Here is a 22,197-nt window from a genome sequence, read left to right as displayed (position 1 = left end):
AAATGTTTTTTTTGTGAAACAGTTACAAAATAATTATTAATAATAGTGATTATCTATTTTGTGCCATGTTCAAGTCGCTGCATTTTTCCTCATCTGTTAGTTTGGATGGTTTTGGTTCGAGTTTCAGTTTGGTCTTTTATCAACAATATCGCTACAGAACATTATATATATATATCGTCGACACATTTTTTTCGCTATTACGTCTTTCATTGGGGGCAGTTTCACGTACTGGACGAGCTATTCAATCAAACTGTTACATGAAGCTTAAATACCAATACCCGTAATGCTGGGCATGTAATACATGCATAAATCAGTTTAGTAAAGCTGAAACACTTGACTTAACATATATAAGTGTATAGCGTGAGGATCATAAATTTTAGATTAGCGCAAAGCATAACTGTTCACTGTAATGTATGATCAACATCAGTAAAATAACATATATGGTCGATCATGAAAATGGGTGCACACAGAAAATCGGCAACTTAAAAAATCACTTTTTCTTGATGTCTTCATCCAACGATGGCCTTGGAAGAGTTGCGCCAGGCATTATCGCTTGTTACCTTCAACAATACTTATAATTCAGAAAATATTTCTGATTTCTGCCTTACTCCTTCGAAGAAAGTTTCCCGCGAAATAATGGGATAGTCCAAGTTAGGTGACTGTTTACTTTTTATCATTTCCGGTGTATAAAAAGACCTCAAACAAATTAGTATCTTCCAATATTTTATAGCACACAAATATTGTTAATACCAATTACAATTTTACGAATTATTTTGTACCTCAGTTATAATGCTATTTTCATTACCCATCTTAGTTATAAGCCTGTCATCCCTAAGGAAAAATGGAGACAACCGGAAGTTTACAAACGTTGTAGCAGACCGGCGGCATATTTGACAGGGTAAAAAAATCACGGTATCTACAAAATTCTTCTGAAATTAGGACGCGATGGAAAAATCGATCAGAACACCCATCTTTATATTTGCACATATTTTTACCAAAAAATATATCACAAATGAAGCTCTTGCTACATAACGTGTCTTTATTTATTTTGGTGTAGAAGGGAGGGGGGTGTGTGTGTGATCTAGTAAGTTCGTCTTATCATAACTCCCCTCCGTCAGTAATGAATGATTATGTGGGGTGTTGGGTGCACAGGGGCGCCAATTTAAAAATACATGTATTTTTCGATATTACATATATGCATGTAAATTTATATGCTGTCTCTACTTCAATTTTAGAACTAAGGAACAGAATGAAGTTAATTTTGATGAGGCCTTAAGTCATGTCCCAGACCACATTTCTGGAATCTGTCGTCGGCTGGAATGAAGAGCAATGCCAGCAGAACATGGACGAGGCTCTACCAAAACTTATCGTATCCTTCTACAATGTACTTAATCTGAATTTTGATCTAATAGTTCAAAAGGAGAGTATATATATATATGTGGTGAAATCACTAGCGTTATTGATTACAATTGTTTGTCATGTTAAATCTTTTTTGTTTATACATGTATATATATCAGTATATATACTCTTGTTTTGCTTTTGACAGAGAGAGATAGCTAGTTCGAGACCCTGCTATAACCTGGGCTGCAATGTCATTGGGGGTGAGGACTTTGTGAAGGAGGAAATATAGTGTGAAAAAGTAGAGTGTTAACCTAATTACTAGCTCAGTCTAGCAGGATTCTTCTTTATCCTATTGGTAGGATGTTTGCCTAATTGTGACCAATTGCAAGTAGTTGCTGGTTTGAAGCTTGCCACAGACGGGATACAGCTGAATGATAAAACTGAACCAGTACCACTATCCTCTATTTTTAAAATAGAAATGAATTAACAGATTCTTATCATATTTATTTTTGAAAAATGAAAAGCTATCATAGCTTTTTTATTGTGTTTATCAATTAAGGTGACTGATTTTGGGGATGTTCTATGTGTTTAAAAAGCAGTGGGTTGGTAAAAGAAAGTTGGCCTTATATCAAAATGTATACATACCTGTACCATACTATAGTGTTAGTGGCTTAGTGCTGATCAGTAAACATTTTAATGCATTTTGACAGGGAAACAAATTTCAAGTTATTTAAGAGTGATGATTTGCCCCTCTAGGGTTTAAAATGAAAATCTTGATCTACCTAATCTTAGATAGCCTTTTGTTTTGCAACTCAAAATGTCCAATCCTGCCCAAAGCGATTGAAAGATTATTGTAATATTCCACACTTCATGGCTTTTGTGGAAGTGCATGGTAGCTGTGAATGTTAGAACATCCTGTACATGCATGCACTGATCCATGATGCTGTTATGGCTTACATGTCTTCTTTGCTATGATGAATTTTTTCTTTTAGTCAGTTTCCGTTATAATTGTCATTGAAACAGTTTTAACATACTTCATAAATAATGTAGGAACATATAATTTGAGGTGTGGAAAATGAGATATATTGTAGCGCACCAATTTCATTAATGATTACACCATTATACAGTCAAATATGTTTTGCTGAAACCTGCATAACAATGTCATATCAATATCATTCATTACAACTATCAAATTTTTCACATCATTGTTACGAGATGACAAGTGTTGGCTATTCTATATCCTTGACCACATAAAAAGACCTACTGTCATGAAGCCCAGATGATACAGGAACAAGTTGGTATGTAGAATCATGTTATCCTTGTATTTTTTTTTGAGAAACAGTACTATTTAGTTCATAACCCATGATACATCAAAGAAGTCATTATGACTTCATTCGATGTTAACCAGTGATTACAGTGATATATATTCATATCTCGGTATCTATAGTATTTTGATCTAGTCATAAAATGTATCGATGGACATTTTTAACTGGTGTTTATGTTGCGATGTTTTTTGCCAACATTATTTTGATTATTGAGTATATAACTGGATCTTGCTGCCTGTAAAATATCAGTTTCCTGTTGATTGTTAAATGATGATTTCTAGGATCCTTCCTCTTCAGACTTGGTCATGTTACATTTGGTGGCAGCGGTGGGATCAGATAAACTACATACAGTGTCTAATAAATATTGATCTGAATCATACAGCAGTACTTAATTGTGAACTGTGGAACAGATTGCAAAGAAACTTTATAATATATTTGATTGTGAAGTGTTTACTTAAGGTCATCCAATCGTATGTTTGAGGTCAGCTTATTAAGAAATATTTGATAGTTACACAGCTATTTCATTTTATGAGATATACTGTAGAAAGTATTGTATCATTGGAGTAACCATATCATTGATCCTATATTTATGTTACAGGAATACTGAAAATCATTTGCCAGTCCTTCCTTCCCTGTGTTGATGTTTTGGAAGCTGAGTGGCGAGTTTTCAGTCAGATAGTTTTTAAGGTATACAGATTTCTTTAGGGGAATGTGACTTTAGAAAGTGGAAGATAACACATTATAATGTTAAGTATTTTTACGGGGTTCATTTTATAGTTTTTAGGCATTTATGTTTGAGGACAGTATCATTGAATGAGAGATTGCTTAGGTTCAGCACATAAAGAGCCTTATATATGCATTAAAGCCTGAACATGTGTTAAAATAACTCATACACACATCAACAGTTCTTTAAAGTATTACAAATAATTTTGATTATACCTTATTCTACCTTTGAAAGAACAATAAATAATGGAAATAAAATTGCATCACAAGAAAAAACTAGGGAATATTAAGTCTTTCCTTGTAGAGCTGAACTTTTCCCTTCAACAGGTAGAGAATTCAATGTTCAGTACCTTGTGAAGGAATTAAATCTACAATTGATTCAGAAGAATAATATGCTAACTAATGCTTTTAAATTACATGTATTATAGAATGTAATATTTTATAGGGCATTCTGTCTCATTTTTGAAAGAAAGTTAGTGAATTGGGAAAGTTACTTTCACAAGTAAATTTGGAAATATGGTTTAAATATGAAATTATTTCAGTTGGGAATGGGCCAATTATTTGTGATTAAAAAACCAGTTGAAAAAGCCCTGAATGAAGACACATTTTATCAGTAAAATGTCATGCCAATATAATGAACACCTGAACAACCCAGTAACATTCAGATGTGTAGAGCCTAATGAAAAATTCATAGTATACCATTATATATGATTGGATATCTGCTGTGTAGTAAAATATCAGCCCTGAAATACATATATTCAATATCAAATGTTTTCAAAGTAAGTCTGAGTAAATTTATCTAACTCGTAGATTTTGTTTCTAAATATTCCTCACACTTAGCAAAAAAAAAAAAATGTTGTAAATGGCTATATTGATGAAACCATTTATATAATTAATTTATTTTGTAGTATGTTGATGGAGTTACCTCCCTTACCTCATACTATTTTGTCTACTAAAATGGTGCAAGCCTGGTGTTCAGGCCAATTTAAATACAGAAATCAGAAAGATTCTTTAAAAAGTGAAAAGAATGAAAAATGAGATGACATTGAGATGTGTACATGTTGTAACTTACTTAGTTATTATTTCAGAAATATGTTTTACACATACAATATTTTGTCTATGTAACAACTAAAACTAGTACTTTCACTTTCAATCTTGATACTTGGAATATGTCCATAAAAAAATCTATTTTTGCTTTCATAGAGTTTGACTACTTTCAGAAAACATGTAACCATAATTCTATGAATTTATTAGAATCTTGAATTTTGAAAAAACAACAACAGAAAATACAGGATGTAGGAATATATTGATTTTGTCTGAAAGCAAAGCATTTTTATCAAATAGGTTTATTCCACAATAAAATTGGTAAAAGACTGATAATCTAACTGATTTCTGAAGAAACAATTGGTTTTTGACATAATCAATAAGATATACGGTAGTAGATTAATGTCTTCAGCAACTCAATGATGTATCATCTATAATGAATTTCTTATCTTGTATTAAACATTTCATTCTGTATTCTTGACTCTAGTGTTAGAAAAATTAAATATGGACTGTTGGATTATGAATTTGAATTCATTCTCTATCTAGTCAGCTTTTTTAAGTTAAAAAGAAAATGAAAAGATAGCTATGTTTGAGTTCCCAGAAACAAAACACTCATACTTTGATTTTACCGTAAGCAATATTTTAAACCTGAATTGTTCATTCTGTAACTTTGGTAAGAGTAGTGTTGATAGACATCTTTATGATGTTTGGAATGTTTGTGTACAATGTTGTATAATATTTTGATGAACTGTTAGGGGACCTGGTTAAGAATGTTTGGTATTAATATTAACTTTTGGGGTAGTTGTGATTGACACAGACAAGAGCATACAGACACCAGTACAGAGAAGTTAATTCATTGTCATGGTATATAATGTAAACACATAGTGTTTTTGATTTGCTTTTGACATAATAAGTTTTTGATGTAGCATCACATAGTTCTAAAAGATGAAATACCAGCAAAAGTTTTGTATTATTTTTATTTCAGATATGTAACACATTTGATAATATTCTGGAGGCTGTAAAAGACTTGTTAGGACAAAACAAAGAGGATTTGGTCACTGTCCAACATGATATTCTCACTCACCTTCAGGTAAGTTGTTATACAAGCATCAGTTTTCAGTTTATTCAAACCATACTGGATCAATAATTACCAATATTATGCTATAGCAGATTGTATAAAGAGTGTTATATGATACTTTGATATATGAAGTGTTATCATATGATGATCATCATCTCATATATGGTAATATGTTGTTGATGATTTGACTGGAAGATAAAATCTTAAAAAAAATTAATATGCTATTGCAGGGCTTCCAATAGACCCCTGAGAGGATGATTTTGACTCCAAATAATGAGAAATTTGAACCTTGGGATTGAAGGGACATGTCTATTTGAGATATGTTTTTGACACTTCAGATTTCTGAGTATAGTAACTTGACTTCTGAAATGGCGAAATATAAGCTTGCTCTGTATTGACAGTTGGTGCATCAATTTGGACTGATGTCAATATGCTGTTCAAATTTTGTTTTACGTATTTCTGATGCCAAAATGTGCTTAATTAGAAGGGGTTCATTTGACTTGGTTTTACTTTCACTCTGTTCTATTACAGAAATGGGTACATTTTGTAGTAAAACTGTCCTATCTCAGTTTTCTATACCACATTTGGGGTTTTTAGAGGCCAAGGGGGATTTTGGGGACTTTATAAATATTTCAACAGTGTATCTTACTTTGATCCAACACCGGCTTATGTTGCATTTCTTTCGCACTATTTAATCTTTACAACAGATAAAGTGAAGAGGACCAGATTTAAGAATCTGAAAACATTTTGGTAACTTTCTTCTCTAGTATTCTGTCATCTGCACAGTGGAAAGGCTGTTGACTATTACAAAGTTAAAACATTCACATAGAGTAAAAAAAATCTGCAGCTAAACAGAAAAGAATGTCTGTTTTAATGTAGCAAATAGAAAACATACTTTTGATTGGTCATCTTACTATAGTTAGGCATATGTGAAACTTTGGTTTTTATGTCATTTTATGCTTTTTTTCTAGTTGCTTCTTGAAACTGTCGACTGCTGTGAAACCTGTGTAAAGTTTTCCCAGAATTCCCAGGTAGCCCTATCTTGGAGCCATGTGCACACACTTCCTATTGGAACTCTCCATGTTCTGAAGGGTACATACAGTCACTGCAAGGTAGGATTAAAGCATTCCTTATTAGTGATGAAGATCTCCTACCACAGATTTTAATAAATCTGTTAAGAACTTGCAGGTTTTTTATAAACAGTCAATGATAATAATAAGTAGCAACTTCATGAACAATATTTTGATATCACATTTTTTGCAAAAGTTATGATACATAGTTAGGCCGTATAGAATTAATTAGTTATTTCTCGGGCCAATTTTCCTAAAAATAGATGAGGGAAGGGCAGTATTTTTTGTACCATTTTATTGGATACAAAACAGATGCAGGCAATTTTTGTTTTATTTCTCATTCACATCAAAATGAAAGATTTTAATAAATCCTTTGAAGCAACTTCTGTGTTCATTAATTTCAACAAGAAACATCAAAATTTCCACAAAAACGAAACTTAGCATTCTTTGTGTTTGTCGGGAAACGTCCATGTCCAAATTGCCACGGACCCATCCTTTATCAATGTGTATAGTTCTGCCATTGTACAAGCTTCCGAAAAATCCCCCAAGCATATTCCATGGCAGTATTATTGTTGATCCTTTCCGATTCTGCACACTGTGTGTATGTGGATATCAAAGTCATCATTTGCTTAGAGAAAGTCAGCCATTTGCATCAATTAGCTCGGTCTTTTTACAATTTTTGAAACTGCTTTTTGTTCAAATGCTTGAAATGCTTGAAATATCGGTGAGACCAAAGCGCAAACCGGAATGCAGAACAATTTTTCTGGATTTTCCCGCATGAATTTACAGGTGCATTAGAGCAAAACAACTCAGTATTTTTTCATTTTTTGGAGATTTTTTCTTGTTTCACTTCCTTATATTTTTTGTATTATACAAAGTCCATGTCACTTTGGCATCTAACCGACATATATTGTTCTACCCTGTGGTATTCAACTTGTCTGAAATCTTTGACATATTATATCATGAATATATCCAATATGTACAAGGTTATTTTCAACTATGTGTTATTGTGTACAATGCCAATCATTTTTTTCTGTTTTTAATCTGTTTTTCACTGAAGAAATTGATTTACTTTCAAGTTTTAGCTAAACTTGGCTACAGGCATGTTGTATATAAACTATGATTGCAGTCAATCACACTCTTCCTGATGTCAACTTACTACTTTGTTTTGAACTCTGGGAAGTCTTAATTGACTCTCACTCTATTTATTGTATACATATATATAGATTTATACAAAGAAATTATCACACCTACGATGGAGTTGACTCACATATGACAAGAAATGCTGATTGCTCACTCATTTGACACTATGTATTTGACATTGCATCCTTGAGCCACAAACCAATGTATTTTATGAGTCAGTTTTTTTTTTCATTAGAGACACAGGAAATTGGCATAATGAAATACTGTCTATGTTAACTTGTCACTGGAACTTCTTACTTGAGGAATGAGCAAACAGTGTTTAATGTACCAAAAGTAGGTATGTTTGACCTATATTTTGACCTTTGACCTACAGGGTTTTTGCCAGGCATATTTTGGGTCCGGTACACGGACCCATTCCCAATTGAAAATTGGCACGTATTTTCCCAATTTCGGTCTATATTTTCCCAATTCCGGTCTGTATTTTCCCAATCGCTGTTAACATAAGACAACCTAAAAATTTGGATTGATACGAGCTTCCAGTCATTATTTTGTCAACGTTAAAATGTTACCGTGAGTCATCGTGTTGTTGTTGGTTTTGCGATTCGCGCATGCGCTTGGATAGTCTTATTGAAGTCATATCATATCTGCGTTTGAATCACCCATCTAAAGGGGAGTTTAATGCAAAGCGTTTACGTACGTTGACTCGTTCTATTTACCGAGGTCAAATCAAGTACTGGACTCGGGACGATGTCACACAATTCCAAATATTACGCAAAGAAGATTTTGCTCAAAGATTCGAAAGATTAAATGAAAGTTACAAGCTTTTTCAAACGAATTACTGGTAATTCGCGATCTGAAAGTCAGGCAGCTGCTTCAAACGATCTCCAACCTGACTGATTTCACTCTTGACAAGCTTGTTAATGAGTTTAAGTACACTAAAGACAGAAAATTAAACATTCTCTGATTGATTAAAACAAATATCCTGAAAAGAGATGCTGAATTGTATTCATTTGTACAAATATTGTGAAAAGAAACAGCTAAGCTTGTATAATTCATATATTTTTCCAATTTTATAATATATTCCCAAATTTGATGAAACACCGATGGTATTTTCCCAATTTGTGGAAAATGCCGATGATATTTTCCCAATTTTTGTTCAGGGACCCTTTCCCAAAATAGCTGGCAAAAACCCTGACCTACATCAGATAAAAGGTTTGTCCAGGCTTAATTTTCTACACTGCTTGTCACTGAAACTTCATATAGGTCTACCTAGGTGTGGCAGTGTCATGTACCAAATAGGTTACTTTGACCTACATTTTGATCTTTGATCTATTTTTTGGGGGCTTGATCTTCTGTACTCTTTGTTGTTGCATTTGTTACTTGGGACATAGGTTCATTTGCATTGAAGTGACTATTGATATTAGTTTGAATTGATCTTAGCTGATTATTGTAAGCATGATGCTTAAATGTCAAAACCAATGTGGGCCATTTACTGGAGTTCTGTAATTGATTCAAGTTGTACAGTTGATATTGGAATAAGTGTTTAAATATATAAATAAACAAATATCAGTACTTTGTTCAGTTGTGTTTATTGATACAAACTTAAGAACTAAATAACATCACCTTATACTGGTTGTATCTCAGTTGATAATAAATGGTCCCGATTATGTCATAACAGGTTGTGTTGTAGTAGCCAAACTATGAAATATTTATGTACATTATAATATTAACACGAAATAAGTCTAATGCAGCAATGAAACTGCAATCTCAGCAGAAATTATAAGTGAATAGCATGCATATGCGTATTTACCTAATACTTCAAAGCTTATGATCCAGTGAGCCGTCAGTCCGGCCTCTCCTGAGTCTTCTATATTAAGACTGTCCGATTTTACCTCGGCCAGGGATATTCCCACCAATTTTGCTTGTCCAAATTGACCACAAGAAAGACATTTTGATGTTAACAATATAGTTTTCAATCTCATTAGAAAGAGTTAATTCTTTAAAGGTACAGTCAACAGTAAATTTTGAAACTTATCCAGAATATCTGTTTAGGGCACCAATGTCTCAATTGCTATAAAGTTGAATAAATTATTTCATCTCATCTTAACAACCATATGAACCTGTCCAGCCCTGCAAATTGTCCTTGGATAAGGTTATTTACATATTGATGCTATTCTTGCTGAAAAATGGCAGACATGAGGTACCATACCTGGTAGTATCTGAGTTACACACTGTTACACATGTTTAAAAAATTCTATTATATCATAATAAAATACACATTTAAAAAAGTCAATACACATTATGTAAATAAAAACATGGTAGCACAGTAACAAATGTAATATGTAGGTGTGACAATGAAATAACTGACAATATAATCAGCCTAAAAATACCCATATCCACTAATCCTATTTTATGCCTATCTTCAACATTTTAGACATTCTTGAGGAAGGACTGGTTTCTTACTTTTTGCTTAACCTTAGTGAAAGACCCATTGATCAAAGAGGAATACCATACTGATTGACCTTGTGTTTTGACACATCACATGAACATATTATTTTTTTAGGCCTGTTTAAGATTTGTGAAATGATACCTTAGTGAACAGTACAGAGTATTGAAAAAATATGTTGTCCAAGTAAATGATAATGTGCTCTATAGAACTTGCAGTTGAAATACTAGAGTTATAAAACATTGTCAGGTTTAAGGCCAAGTTTTTGATACTACAGCACTTTGTTAGGTCTTCTGGAAACAAGAAAGAAGTGAAAATATAAACATATATATACTTCAAAATCCAATCATATTTTGATGCATTTCATATAAAAAAAAAAATCACAGCCATTACACGTTAGAATTTTAACTAGTCCGCCTCACTTCAGTAAATTTATCTCAGTATGGAGTTAATATTGAATATTCATGTCCACCAGATGATTTCTAGTTATCCCGAATGTCTTGTTTGAATCTGCCTCAATTTTTATGTCCTCCAAAAGAAGCTTGAGGACATATTGCATTGCGAAACTTAACTGACCCATAACAGTGTCAAATGTCATGCCAATGTGTCTGCCACAAGACATTAAAATGGCACTACAAAGCAGTCCTTATCAAGTTGACATAATTATATATATTTTATAATGAAATTATGCAAACATCATTTTTTCAATGTCTGTCTCTTCGTAATTGAAAAAATCAGAGTTACAGAACATTTCTGATCACTTTGAGGTAAGTAAGGATATGACCACAAACAAGACATGAGAAATTGTGACTTATTTTATGTGTTGTGTCTGAGTCTGTGTTTGAGAAATTCCATATCTAAGTGTGTAAAAATGGACTTTAATATAACCATAATTCTAGAGGTAAAAACATTTATATAGAGTTTAAATCTAATTTGTCATGATGAAGCCTTTAGATAAAATTCATTAACTAGTATACCTAGTAAACAATGATTGTAATTCCCTTCAATATAACATCATTCAGTATAAAAGAAACAGTAGGTCTTGTTCAAGATTGAAACCCCAAACTAAAGGGTTACACCTTAATGGCACTCGATGGATATGATTTTTGATCAGTAAATGTTGACAAAAACAGATATTTGAGATAGTGTCTGTTGACAAATAATTACTAGAACTGTCAACATTTTGTCTACTGTTCATATTTATTGTAAAACTTGCATGTACATGTACTTTGAGTGAACATTTAAGAAATACATTTAACTATGACAATTAAAGTATGACTATCATGAATACTGCTAACTAAAAAGATATCAAAAGCATCACAGTGTGATGGACTTTCTCAAAAACTGTTTTGCTCTGATTCCTCTGAATCACCAACCTGTCCTGCAGTGTTGTTCAATAAATAATGATAAAAAACTCACAAAAGATGATTACAATGTATTTCTACCTAATAAAAAATGAATATTTGATGTATGATTTCTACTTTGCCTTCCTACTTTACACAGTGGTGACTTTTATCCATTTTGGAATGTACACCTTGAATTTTGGTCCAATGTCTGGGTCGCAGAAGAGAGCTGGGCAGTCCACCTGGTCATTTGTTGGCTGTGGCAAGTACATGCCTGTCTCTTTGTCAAATTTGAGAATATGACCTGTTGTCCGGGCAGAAATTTCCCAGGAATTATTTGCCTTCCTCACAAAGTCAAACTGTGTTTCTTTGCTGTAATCATCATGCCCATGTATATATTCCTGTTATATACAAAATACAAACATCAACATTTTTGTTTGCTGACTAACAATATATATAATTACAACTTTATTCCTGACTCTTTTGTTTTCATAACTATGAATTTATTGCTGACTCTATAGTCTACCTCACTACGACTTTATTTCTAACCTATAGCCTACCTAATGATGATTTCATTTTTATCTCCCGCTTTCACCGAAACGGGGGATATTGATTTGGATTTGTCTGTTCGTCTGTCAAACTTTGTTTCAGTGCATTAACAGTAACAAAAATTATTGGATTTTCTTGAAACTTGCTAACAAAATTAAATGCCTAAATGGCTCAGCCAAGTTTGATCACAAATTTTCACGGATGTTATTTGGCGGAGTTATATTTCAAATTATGACCCCTTGATTGACGAAAAATGTGAGTTTTGGAAGTTTTGTGCAAAAACAGCAACAAATATTATTGGATTTCCTTGAAACTTGGTTACAACATTAAATGCCTAATTGGCTCGGCCAAGTTTGATCACCATTTTTCGGGGACGTTATTTGGCTAAGTTGTGGCCCCTTGATTAATGAAGATGTAATTATTGGCCAATTTCAATGAAACTTCACACGGATATGAAGGACCATGTGTAGATGTGCATGCAACTTATCTTCTTAATATTATGGTTGCTATGGTAACAAAACACTACAGTGATCATTTCCTTATCTCATTGGCTTTCCCGTGGACTATCTTAAACCTAAAATCATAACATGAAAGTAAGACACGTGTGTTGTAAAATATGTTTTACTTGTAATAACTGGCATCATAAATTTCACTATTGAAAGGTCATTTTACTTTTCTTATTTTATTTGAAGACTTGGACATTTAGATATGCATGCGAAATTCATTGCATTTGTAAAAATTCTGTACAAAGTGTCAGTACTACAAAACTGTATTTTGGGGTATTAGTCAGACATCGGCTTACAGTTCTAGTTTTTGGATGTTTCCTTGCAATAACGGCAACAAATATTATCAGATTACTCCCTCACGAAAGGGGATAAAGCAGGGGATATAAATTCTAAGAAATAAATTGTTGACCCTTGTTTTTTTTTTCGGTCTACAGTCTTCTTACCCTTGTTTTCAGATAGTTTCTATCCATGTAGAGGACCTTGTTTTGGTTTTCACCTTCTATACAAATGATCCTGTAAGAGCTGTCTTCGAAGCTGTGAATCACCTTGAACCAAGCTGAAAAAGAAGGATATGTATAACAGTTGACAGTGATCTTTTTTGTGTCGCCTACGACAGCACATCAACAATGTAAAGGTTTTGCGTTTCGCTGTTTCTGACTAAGCTAGACCAACAAAACCTCAATTACTGGTGTAGCATGAGTAAAAGAGCCTACTACACTAAAAGATATTATATGGATTTCTGCATTTTTGGGGGGAAATCTCCAATTTCTTGACTTAGGAAAAAAAATCAACATTTAAGTTTTGCATTTAGCTCTTGCATATTAGGCTGTTTCTGACAAACTATTAAAACTAGAGCAACCTACCGGTAACTGGGATTATAGGTATATCGTGGGATGTATAGCTGAATGCATTACACTCTTTACTAGCTTTTCTAATATTTTTGTATTTTTTGGAAAAAAACATGAAATTTCTGGACATTTGGAGTTTAAGTCCATTTCGGACAAAGTATAAGAGCTAGGCCAGCCAAACCTTGGTCATAGATGAATCATTGATAGTAAAGCCTACTGCACTAAAAGTCTTTCATGGATTTATGCAGTTTTTGGGATAACAACCTCAAATTTCTGGAATTAGAACAAAATCAATATAATGGTTATGCTTTTAAGTCTGTTTCTGACAAAGTATGAGAGTTAGAGTTAAGACCATCCAAATCTTAGTCATACATATATCATGGGTAGTAGAGCCTACTGTAATAACACATTTTATTGATGTCTACAGTTTTCAACAAGTTTTATGATAATGACAAAGCGGGACAGGCAATACATATGATAAGAGTAATTCTTGTTAGTATCTTGTGTTGCAGAATAAAATAGAAATGTTTATAACATGTTATTTTAACCCATTACCATCAGATGGTGGGCTATTCATCCCCTACATCCATGGTATATCTGTCCACCTCTAAACAATCCTTGTTATTGTTATTTCATAAAGGAAATAATCCTTCTGCAATAACTTATTCAGTAGGATAAACAGAGCACAAACTTCACAGTAACAAAGGTACCGCATGATTTAATAAAATCAAATAACATTTGTCAAATATTAGGACAATTTAATTAATACTATCTGTTCTATAAAGCTATCAAAAAGCCATAAGATTCCAACAAACTAAATGTACTCTCATTTGATGAGTTATACGCTCAAAGAATCAACAGCAAATTAAACCAATCATTATCAAAAAAAAGTATATGTGTGTGCTACCTGTGTTGCCTGAATGACAAGCCCAGGTTCTAAGCCACGTGTAGGCTCGTATTTGCACCACTCGGATGTGCAAATACACACATAACACCAACTCTTGGTGCAACATAACAAGGAGAAAATAATTTCATCCTAATTCCATCAAAAGGATGAAATTATATTTGTTGTTAGCTCATCGGTTACGGGTAAAGGTGAGCTAATGCTGTACCCCTGGCGTCCGTGTCGGTGTCCGCTTCCCATCCCAAGACTTAAAAGTTTTTGGGACAAGTTTTTGGAAAGCTTGCAAGTCCAAAGGTATACACCTCACATCCTTCTACTGTTTTGGGACCAAAACCCAGTTTAAAATTTTTGGGGTAATTTTTTTTCGGAAAACTTGTAAGTCCAAAAGTCTACACCTCACACCCTTCTAATTTGGTTTATGCCTTCATTAGTGGTCTAGGAGTGATTTTTTTGCAAAATTATGCAAAAAAAAAAAACAGTATTTTTTTTCCACATTTCACCATTTTGTGGACTTGTCACCAAAACCCACTTTAAAAGTTCTTTGTTTAAAGTCCAAAACCAAATGTCTCACACTGTTACAAATCTATTTATGCATTCATTGAGGACTGCATGTGATATATTACTGCAAAATACATACATAAAAAATGAGTGCATAGTGTGATTGCTGCTGCCGGTGAGCCTCGCAATCATAGATAGCACTTGTTGAGTGGTTGGTATTTCTTAAAGGAAATAAAAGGTATAATGAAAAGGTATTTTTCAAACTTCAAATATAGGTTCCCTTCCCTCCTAGTTGTTCCTGTTCAATTTTTGAGTCTGATCAGGGAAAACAACGTAACCCACATATTTAGATGACCATCTTGGATTTTGACAGTTGAACTTAACACTATTTCTTGAGAAGTACTGGTAGGATATTTCTTAAAATTGATGTGTAGGGTTTACTTGGTTCTTAGTTGTGCCAATTCAGTTTTGAGTCTGATTGATAAACAAAATGGCTGACAGGTTGGCTTTTTCTGAGGGCTTTTGGGGGCTATTAATGGGCCCCATTCCCCATTGGAATTATTTCATATTTAAGCCAAATTCCCAAACTTTGCAGTTTACTGCTGGACATTTTTTTTCTCCCAATTTACCAATTTTCTTCCCAAAATGAGACAAAAAGGCCACATCCCAAACCAGTGAGTAAAACCCTGAAAAGTTCTTCTATCTTTCTTAGTGATGAATTTTGACAGTTTATACAGGGAATCGAATACCAAACACCTAGGTGGAAAGTATGTTACCACTGTGCCACCCGACCACCCATTGTTGACTATACCAAAGGGAAGGCATGAATAATCAGTTTTATTACATTTTTACCAGTGAAATATCAAAAATTATTCATTCTATAAAAGTGATATTTTTCACTAGTGAAAAATATCACTTATGCTGATTTGACCAATCAAATTAATGATTAGAAAATACAAAAATAATTGACCAATCAGAAAGCCCGACATATATGTCAGCACCTGGACAGGGGGTACTACTTTTTTTGTTAACAAATTAACGCTGTAGGCCTAGTTAGCATACGGGGTAGGTTTTTCGTTGATAAAAAATGTAATGAACAGAATATCTAACAGTGTCTTCAGTAATACCAAATATATTTCACGAGTGGGGCTAATATTTTGATATTTTTCACGAGTGCGCACATCCTCTATTTATTATCTTGCCAGCAACAAAATCACAAAGTGAGATTATTGTTACTTTAGCGTCTGTTACAGCAACAGTATCGTCAACATTTAACTTTGAAGTTTTGTGTTTTGATCCATTGCTCAAAAGTCATAAGTCCAACCTGAACAAAACTGGGTATATGTTTAGATCACATAGTGGACACCTCAACACAGCTTTCATTTACAGAATATTATCAAAATTATTTGGTCTAGTGACTCTGAAAATTAGGGTGCTGGGAATATGGACTTTAAGTTTTGTGTTGAGCTTATTTTCTCAAAAAGTATCGGTGTTATTTCACCTAAATGTGAAATATAGCTGCATTGTGGTATGGATATCTCAACACATCCTACAGATAACAAGAGTTTTAATTTTTTGCTCTCTTTTGGGTTAAAAAACTTTGATTTTTAGAAGTTGATATGAAATCTTTATTGCTTCTCAAGTTGATTTGAAAATTAGTCTATAACCAAATTTGAAAAAATTCTATAATAAATCGGATGTATTCTTTTCTCATTTTTCAGAAAGAGTGATTTTTTGAGCAAAAATAACATTACTAGAAGAATTTTGAGAATTAATGTTTTTGTAAAATTTGATATTTGTTTTGCAATTCAATGGTATTTACACATGTCTATAATGCATACAGGGTGTTTCAATACTATGGAGTTTAGGTATTTTTGGTTTTTGTTGGGGAAATTTTTTTTTGTGAATTTTGGAGTTTGCTTAAAACTTACATTACTGACAGTGGAACAAGTGAGAAGTATAATTATGTGTAATTTTTGTTGCATAAATCAATATGAATAAAAATCTTGAATGAAACTTCAAATAAAACTTTGTTTGAAATGTTTCTAATCTTCTGCAGTATAAAAAAAAAATCCCTCGTCAATTTGACATCCAATCAGCTGTTGGGTCAATAATGCAGTCAGTGGCCAATGGGCGCTTGAAATCAATGACTTTTTAGGAAAGTTTCACAAGACATTGCAATAACTGACCACATGATATTAAATGTTATTGCATGGGCACAAGACAATGTATCATGAACATTTATATTTGGTGCATTTTGTAATAATCAGGGGTAAACCAGCTACTGTGCAGGAGAGGAAGTCAGCACTGAACAATCTGTGATACTTACTATTCTTGTCGCACACTTCACCATTGACGCACACTTGGCCATCCGGCTGGACTTTAAGCAGTCCATTTGAGCGGTCTGCATAGGCGTAGCGGAAACGTAGTAAAAATGTTTCACAGTGGTTGTCTGATACAAAGGACTGTGTGATGTTGTAGAATTCCTGAGAATCCACAAGTTCCTCCTGAGGTCAAATTTAAATTGTATTTTAGAAATATATATTTTCAACAGAAATTCTGAACCTGTTATCAGTCATCATACTCAATACATCAGTTATGTTCTGAACCTGTTATCAGAGTCATCATACTCAATACATTAGTTATGTTCTGAACCTGTTATCAGTCATCATACTCAATACATCAGTTATGTTCTGAACCTGTTATCAGAGTCATCATACTCAATACATCAGTTATGTTCTGAACCTGTTATCAGAGTCATCATACTCAATACATCAGTTATGTTCTGAACCTGTTATCAGAGTCATCATACTCAATACATCAGTTAATGTTCTGAACCTGTTATCAGTCATCATACTCAATACATCAGTTATGTTCTGAACCTGTTATCAGAGTCATCATACTCAATACATCAGTTATGTTCTGAACCTGTTATCAGAGTCATCATACTCAATACATCAGTTATGTTCTGAACCTGTTATCAGAGTCATCATACTCAATACATCAGTTATGTTCTGAACCTGTTATCAGAGTCATCATACTCAATACATCAGTTATGTTCTGAACCTGTTATCAGAGTCATCATACTCAATACATCAGTTATGTTCTGAACCTGTTATCAGAGTCATCATACTCAATACATCAGTTATGTTCTGAACCTGTTATCAGAGTCATCATACTCAATACATCAGTTATGTTCTGAACCTGTTATCAGAGTCATCATACTCAATACATCAGTTATGTTCTGAACCTGTTATCAGAGTCATCATACTCAATACATCAGTTATGTTCTGAACCTGTTATCAGAGTCATCATACTCAATACATCAGTTAAGTTCTGAACCTGTTATCAGTCATCATACTCAATACATCAGTTATGTTCTGAACCTGTTATCAGAGTCATCATACTCAATACATCAGTTATGTTCTGAACCTGTTATCAGAGTCATCATACTCAATACATCAGTTATGTTCTGAACCTGTTATCAGAGTCATCATACTCAATACATCAGTTATGTTCTGAACCTGTTATCAGAGTCATCATACTCAATACATTAGTTATGTTCTGAACCTGTTATCAGAGTCATCATACTCAATACATCAGTTATGTTCTGAACCTGTTATCAGAGTCATCATACTCAATACATCAGTTATGATGTTTTAACATAAACCTTGAAAAACTAACTTCAATATCCACAATGTGCAGGTTCTCGGGTGCAAGCTTGCGGTTGGATATGAAATCTGATGGGTTGTTAATCACCTCATCCATGTTGTAATCACGGCTGCTGGGCAACTGTTGTCAACCTAAAATTAAGTAACATATTTAAGTAAAGCGTATGTTTTTTGTAGGCAGTTTCCAGTTATTTTGGCTCCATATCTGATTAAATAGGTAAGACTAGTGCATTGGTAAACAATGGAATTCAATGGATATACGTACTCCACATTCCGCAGGGTAAAACCTTTCAACCTTTCATAGGAAAGCAGACTTGTCCTGTGACAAAAAAATCATGTGCTTCTGGTTATTTTACAGTTAGGCTAGCTTACAGTTTTTATTTTAGCATACAGTTTATTACAATTTGGAATAGTCTGGTTAACTTTCAGTCTGGATAACATGCAGTTTGGTTAACAGACAGTCTGGATAGCCTACAGTCTGATTAGCATACAGTCTGGTTAGCATACCGCCTGGTTAGTATACAGTTTGGACAGCTTACAGTCTGGTTAGCATACAGTCTGGTTAGCAACTTAGCATACTACCTGGTTAGTATACAGTTTGGACAGCTGACAGTCTGGTTAGCATACAGTCTGGTTAGCATACGGTCTGGTTAGTATACAGTTTAAACAGCTTACAGTCTGGTTAGCATACAGTCTGGTTAGCATACGGTCTGGTTAGCATACAGTCTGGTTAGCAAACAGTCTGGTTAGCATACGGTCTGGTTAGCATACAGTCTGGTTAGCAAACAGTCTGGTTAGCATACAGTCTGGTTAGCATACAGTCTGGTTAGCATACAGTCTGGTTAGCAAACAGTCTGGTTAGCATACAGTCTGGTTAGCATACAGTCTGGTTAAGTCTGGTTAGCATACAGTCTGGTTAGCATACGGTTTGGTTAGCATACGGTCTGGTTAGCATACGGTCTGGCTAGCATACAGTCTGGATAGCGTACAGTCTGGTTAGCATACAGTCTGGTTAGCATACAGTCTGGTTAGCATACGGTCTGGCTAGCATACAGTCTGGATAGCATACAGTCTGGTTAGCATACAGTTTGGTTAGCATACGGTCTGGTTAGCATACAGTCTGGTTAGCATACGGTCTGGCTAGCATACAGTCTGGATAGCGTACAGTCTGTTTCTCATACAATCTGGTAAATATATAGTCTGATAACCATAGTCTGATTAGCTTAAAGTAGTGGTGTAATAACATTGCCTTACATATTGATAACATTTTGGCTTCAATACAACAATGTGAAACAGCAGTGAGTTATTGTGATATGGTATATCCATTTGAACACTTAAAACATTACAAATCAAAGAGTGCTGAATTTTGATCTGCGGAATGCTTATTTGTTTGTAGTCTGAAAAGAAAGATGCATCAAATTAATAGTTATCACAACAAAGAACCTTCTTTCCAGATCACAAGAGTCGAGAAAAAATTGAACTGCATAAAACAGTTGACTCATTTGATGTATACGATTCAAGCATATTTGACACATATCATCACACCTTCTTTGTGTACAAATAAGTTATGACCAAGTGAATACAAACTGGAGATATTGTGAAAAAGCTGGTTCTGCTTGGGTCATTGTTTTCAGGCAGGTGTTTTAATACAAAATAGTACATTTTTGCTCAAACAGGGTGATTTATCCGGTATGAACGTTGCTTAAAAAATATTTGTCATTATGCACTCAAATGTTACACACATTACTTAAAAATGTTCACTGTTTAAGGCAGTGATCATGATTTAATAATTACTATGTTACAAATTAGTTTGAATGTTTACAAATTCATTTTGTTCAAATTGCAACTCATGTTAAAATAGCATTTTAATTTGCTAGGCCTTTGTATTGCCAACTGACTTGTGTGTATGCGTAATCCTAGTAAAATTGTCTTGAAATATTGGACACTTAATTAGGGTTTCATACAGAACTAAACAAAAACAAAACAAAAAAACACAGAAATATGTCCTGTTTACAAATATGCACTTGATCATTTTGATGATAAGATCGCTTGACCTGATATTTTTATTAGTCATCATCAAAAGTGTTAAGTGCCTATTTGAGATTTGAGTCATCGAACCTGCCATATAGTGTTGACCATGTCCATCCTGTCACATAAAGTAAACATCCTGTCATATCCCTGTTCAATCATTGTTTTTTACAGGTGATAAAAAGTGCTGAAACTCGGGTCAGTGGTGGAAAAGTGCTGAAATTTAGAGTCGGTGGTAGAAAAGTGCCAGAATATGCTCACCAGTGCTTGAATATTACTGGAATTTATAATTACCTTAGTGTGAAAATGCAATTCTTTTCAGATTCTTTATCAATGAAATATTCATCACAAGAAAATTATAAAAAAAAATATAATTACATATCTTTTATTTGATGAAAGCTCAACAAGGAAACAGATTTCCATGTCCGATTCTGGGACTCAAGTCCAGAGTTGGCAATAAGATGTTAAATGGTAATGTATCAAATTGTAACGCAAATTGGATGGCAAAACCCAAGCATAGCTTATAGTCTGGTTAGCATATAGCCTGGTTAGCTTATAGCAAGAATAACATATAATCATATTAGCTTATTTTCTGTAGGTCAGCTTTCAGTCTGGTTGACAAGTCTTGTTAGCATACAATCTGGTTATCTTATAACGTAACTAGTACTATTTTATAATTTTAGTAGCTTCATTGTAGTCTGGTTACCATACAGCCTCACAGCTTACAGACGGGTTATATATCCTGGATAGTTTACAGCCGGTTGGCTTATGGTGTAGTACTGGTAAAGTTTATTTTACAGTCTGTTCAACTTAAAACCTAGCAAGCTTGTAGTCTGATTAACATATTCTAGTAAACTTACATCCTGATTGGCCTTAATCAGTCTTTGATGGTGTCTCGCAAAACTTAAACATGTCACTGTGTGTACAGTAGTATACATTTTTAACATAGGAAATCCTATTTTCTATGAGATAATTCTACATTTAACCCACAGTCATTATAATATACATCACTGTGCACATGGTACTGTTTTGTGACCTATTTTAAAATACATAAGTTACTGCTTTAGTGATACACGTCAGTGTTATAAACATGTTTGTCACCTGTCATACTGAGGTAACACTGCTCCACTGTCATGGTTGACACTGTCATAGTTAACAAGTTTTCACAAGAATTCTCTGATTTTATTCCAGTAGGTCACAGACCTTCGCTGTCGTGGTCTGGATGGCTGGTGAATGTCAGTTAACTCTGCAGTGTACTACTGACATTAACTCAGAATTAAAAGTAAATAACAATGATATACATGTACTGACATTTAAACTGATAAATCATTAAAGTTTACCTGCAATGTTGTTGATACCAGTCAGAGGTTCAATGTTTAGCAGCTAGTTCAATAGACAGCTTATATAACAGCTGTCTGAATATCACTAGATGGAAACTCCAATAGCCTACACCAGTTGTCCTGCAGGGAGCTTTTCCAGTGTGGGAGTAATGTGATATTGATTTAAAACACGTGTGTACTTGTATATTTAAGCAGTTGAAACTAATGGATTTTCCCAGAATTCATCAGAAAATCAATTCTAATTATACCATGTTGTTTATGCAACCATGGCCAATAGCTGTAGTTATTTTAACTGAATGTTTTATTTTTTAATTTCTTGTTAGGTTAAATTTTCTACGTG

The 22,197-nt window shown here is 33.7% G+C and overlaps 3 protein-coding genes across 5 annotated transcripts in view; 1 reads left to right on the top strand and 2 right to left on the bottom strand.

Moving 5' to 3' along the window:
• The window catches only part of LOC117320842 (DNA (cytosine-5)-methyltransferase PliMCI-like), a 38,896-nt gene extending 38,262 nt beyond the window's left edge, over window positions 1-634 (bottom strand). Inside the window, 1 exon segment of the mRNA XM_033875330.1 lies at window positions 495-634. Coding sequence (XP_033731221.1) covers window positions 495-547 — 53 coding nt within the window. The 5' untranslated portion in view covers window positions 548-634.
• A 209-nt stretch (window positions 635-843) lies between these two features.
• The window catches only part of LOC117320810 (uncharacterized protein C1orf112 homolog), a 54,546-nt gene continuing 33,192 nt past the window's right edge, over window positions 844-22,197 (top strand). The window contains exons 1-6 of one of the 2 annotated variants that reach the window (XM_033875303.1): window positions 844-898; window positions 1,236-1,369; window positions 2,600-2,639; window positions 3,265-3,353; window positions 5,419-5,523; window positions 6,483-6,623. In XM_033875303.1, the coding sequence (XP_033731194.1) occupies window positions 1,280-1,369; window positions 2,600-2,639; window positions 3,265-3,353; window positions 5,419-5,523; window positions 6,483-6,623 (465 nt within the window). In that variant the 5' untranslated portion in view covers window positions 844-898; window positions 1,236-1,279. Of the gene's footprint in view, window positions 913-1,235; window positions 1,370-2,599; window positions 2,640-3,264; window positions 3,354-5,418; window positions 5,524-6,482; window positions 6,624-22,197 lie in introns of both variants that reach the window. The other variant, XM_033875297.1, reaches the window with a different exon arrangement.
• On the bottom strand, window positions 9,295-22,025 carry LOC117320826. 2 transcript variants are annotated; one of them, XM_033875313.1, is made up of 5 exons: window positions 21,858-22,025; window positions 18,503-18,621; window positions 17,148-17,325; window positions 13,012-13,124; window positions 9,295-11,914 (listed from the first exon to the last, which is right to left on the bottom strand). In XM_033875313.1, the coding sequence occupies exons 2-5, from the start codon at window positions 18,584-18,586 to the stop codon at window positions 11,666-11,668; spliced, it is 624 nt and encodes a 207-aa protein (XP_033731204.1). In that variant the 5' UTR covers window positions 18,587-18,621; window positions 21,858-22,025; the 3' UTR covers window positions 9,295-11,665. The 2 variants fall into 2 exon arrangements, with proteins under 2 accessions (XP_033731204.1, XP_033731211.1); XM_033875320.1 differs by lacking the exon at window positions 21,858-22,025 and adding an exon at window positions 21,619-21,637.

Source organism: Pecten maximus, chromosome 2 (assembly GCF_902652985.1).
Source record: "Pecten maximus chromosome 2, xPecMax1.1, whole genome shotgun sequence".
NCBI classification, from domain to species: Eukaryota; Metazoa; Mollusca; class Bivalvia; order Pectinida; family Pectinidae; genus Pecten; species Pecten maximus.
This window is presented reverse-complemented; position numbering and strand designations above follow the sequence as displayed.

Excerpts from the sequence above, each read along its gene's own strand:
- LOC117320826 (XM_033875313.1), bottom strand. The coding sequence starts at position 18,586 with ATGGATGAGGTGATTAACAACCCATCAGATTTCATATCCAACCGCAAG. Across the intron at positions 17,326-18,502 it reads TGCACATTGTGGATATTGAA|GAGGAACTTGTGGATTCTCA; the intron begins GTTAGTTTTTCA and ends ATTTGACCTCAG. Across the intron at positions 13,125-17,147 it reads TGAAGTGTGCGACAAGAATA|CTTGGTTCAAGGTGATTCAC; the intron begins GTAAGTATCACA and ends CTTCTTTTTCAG.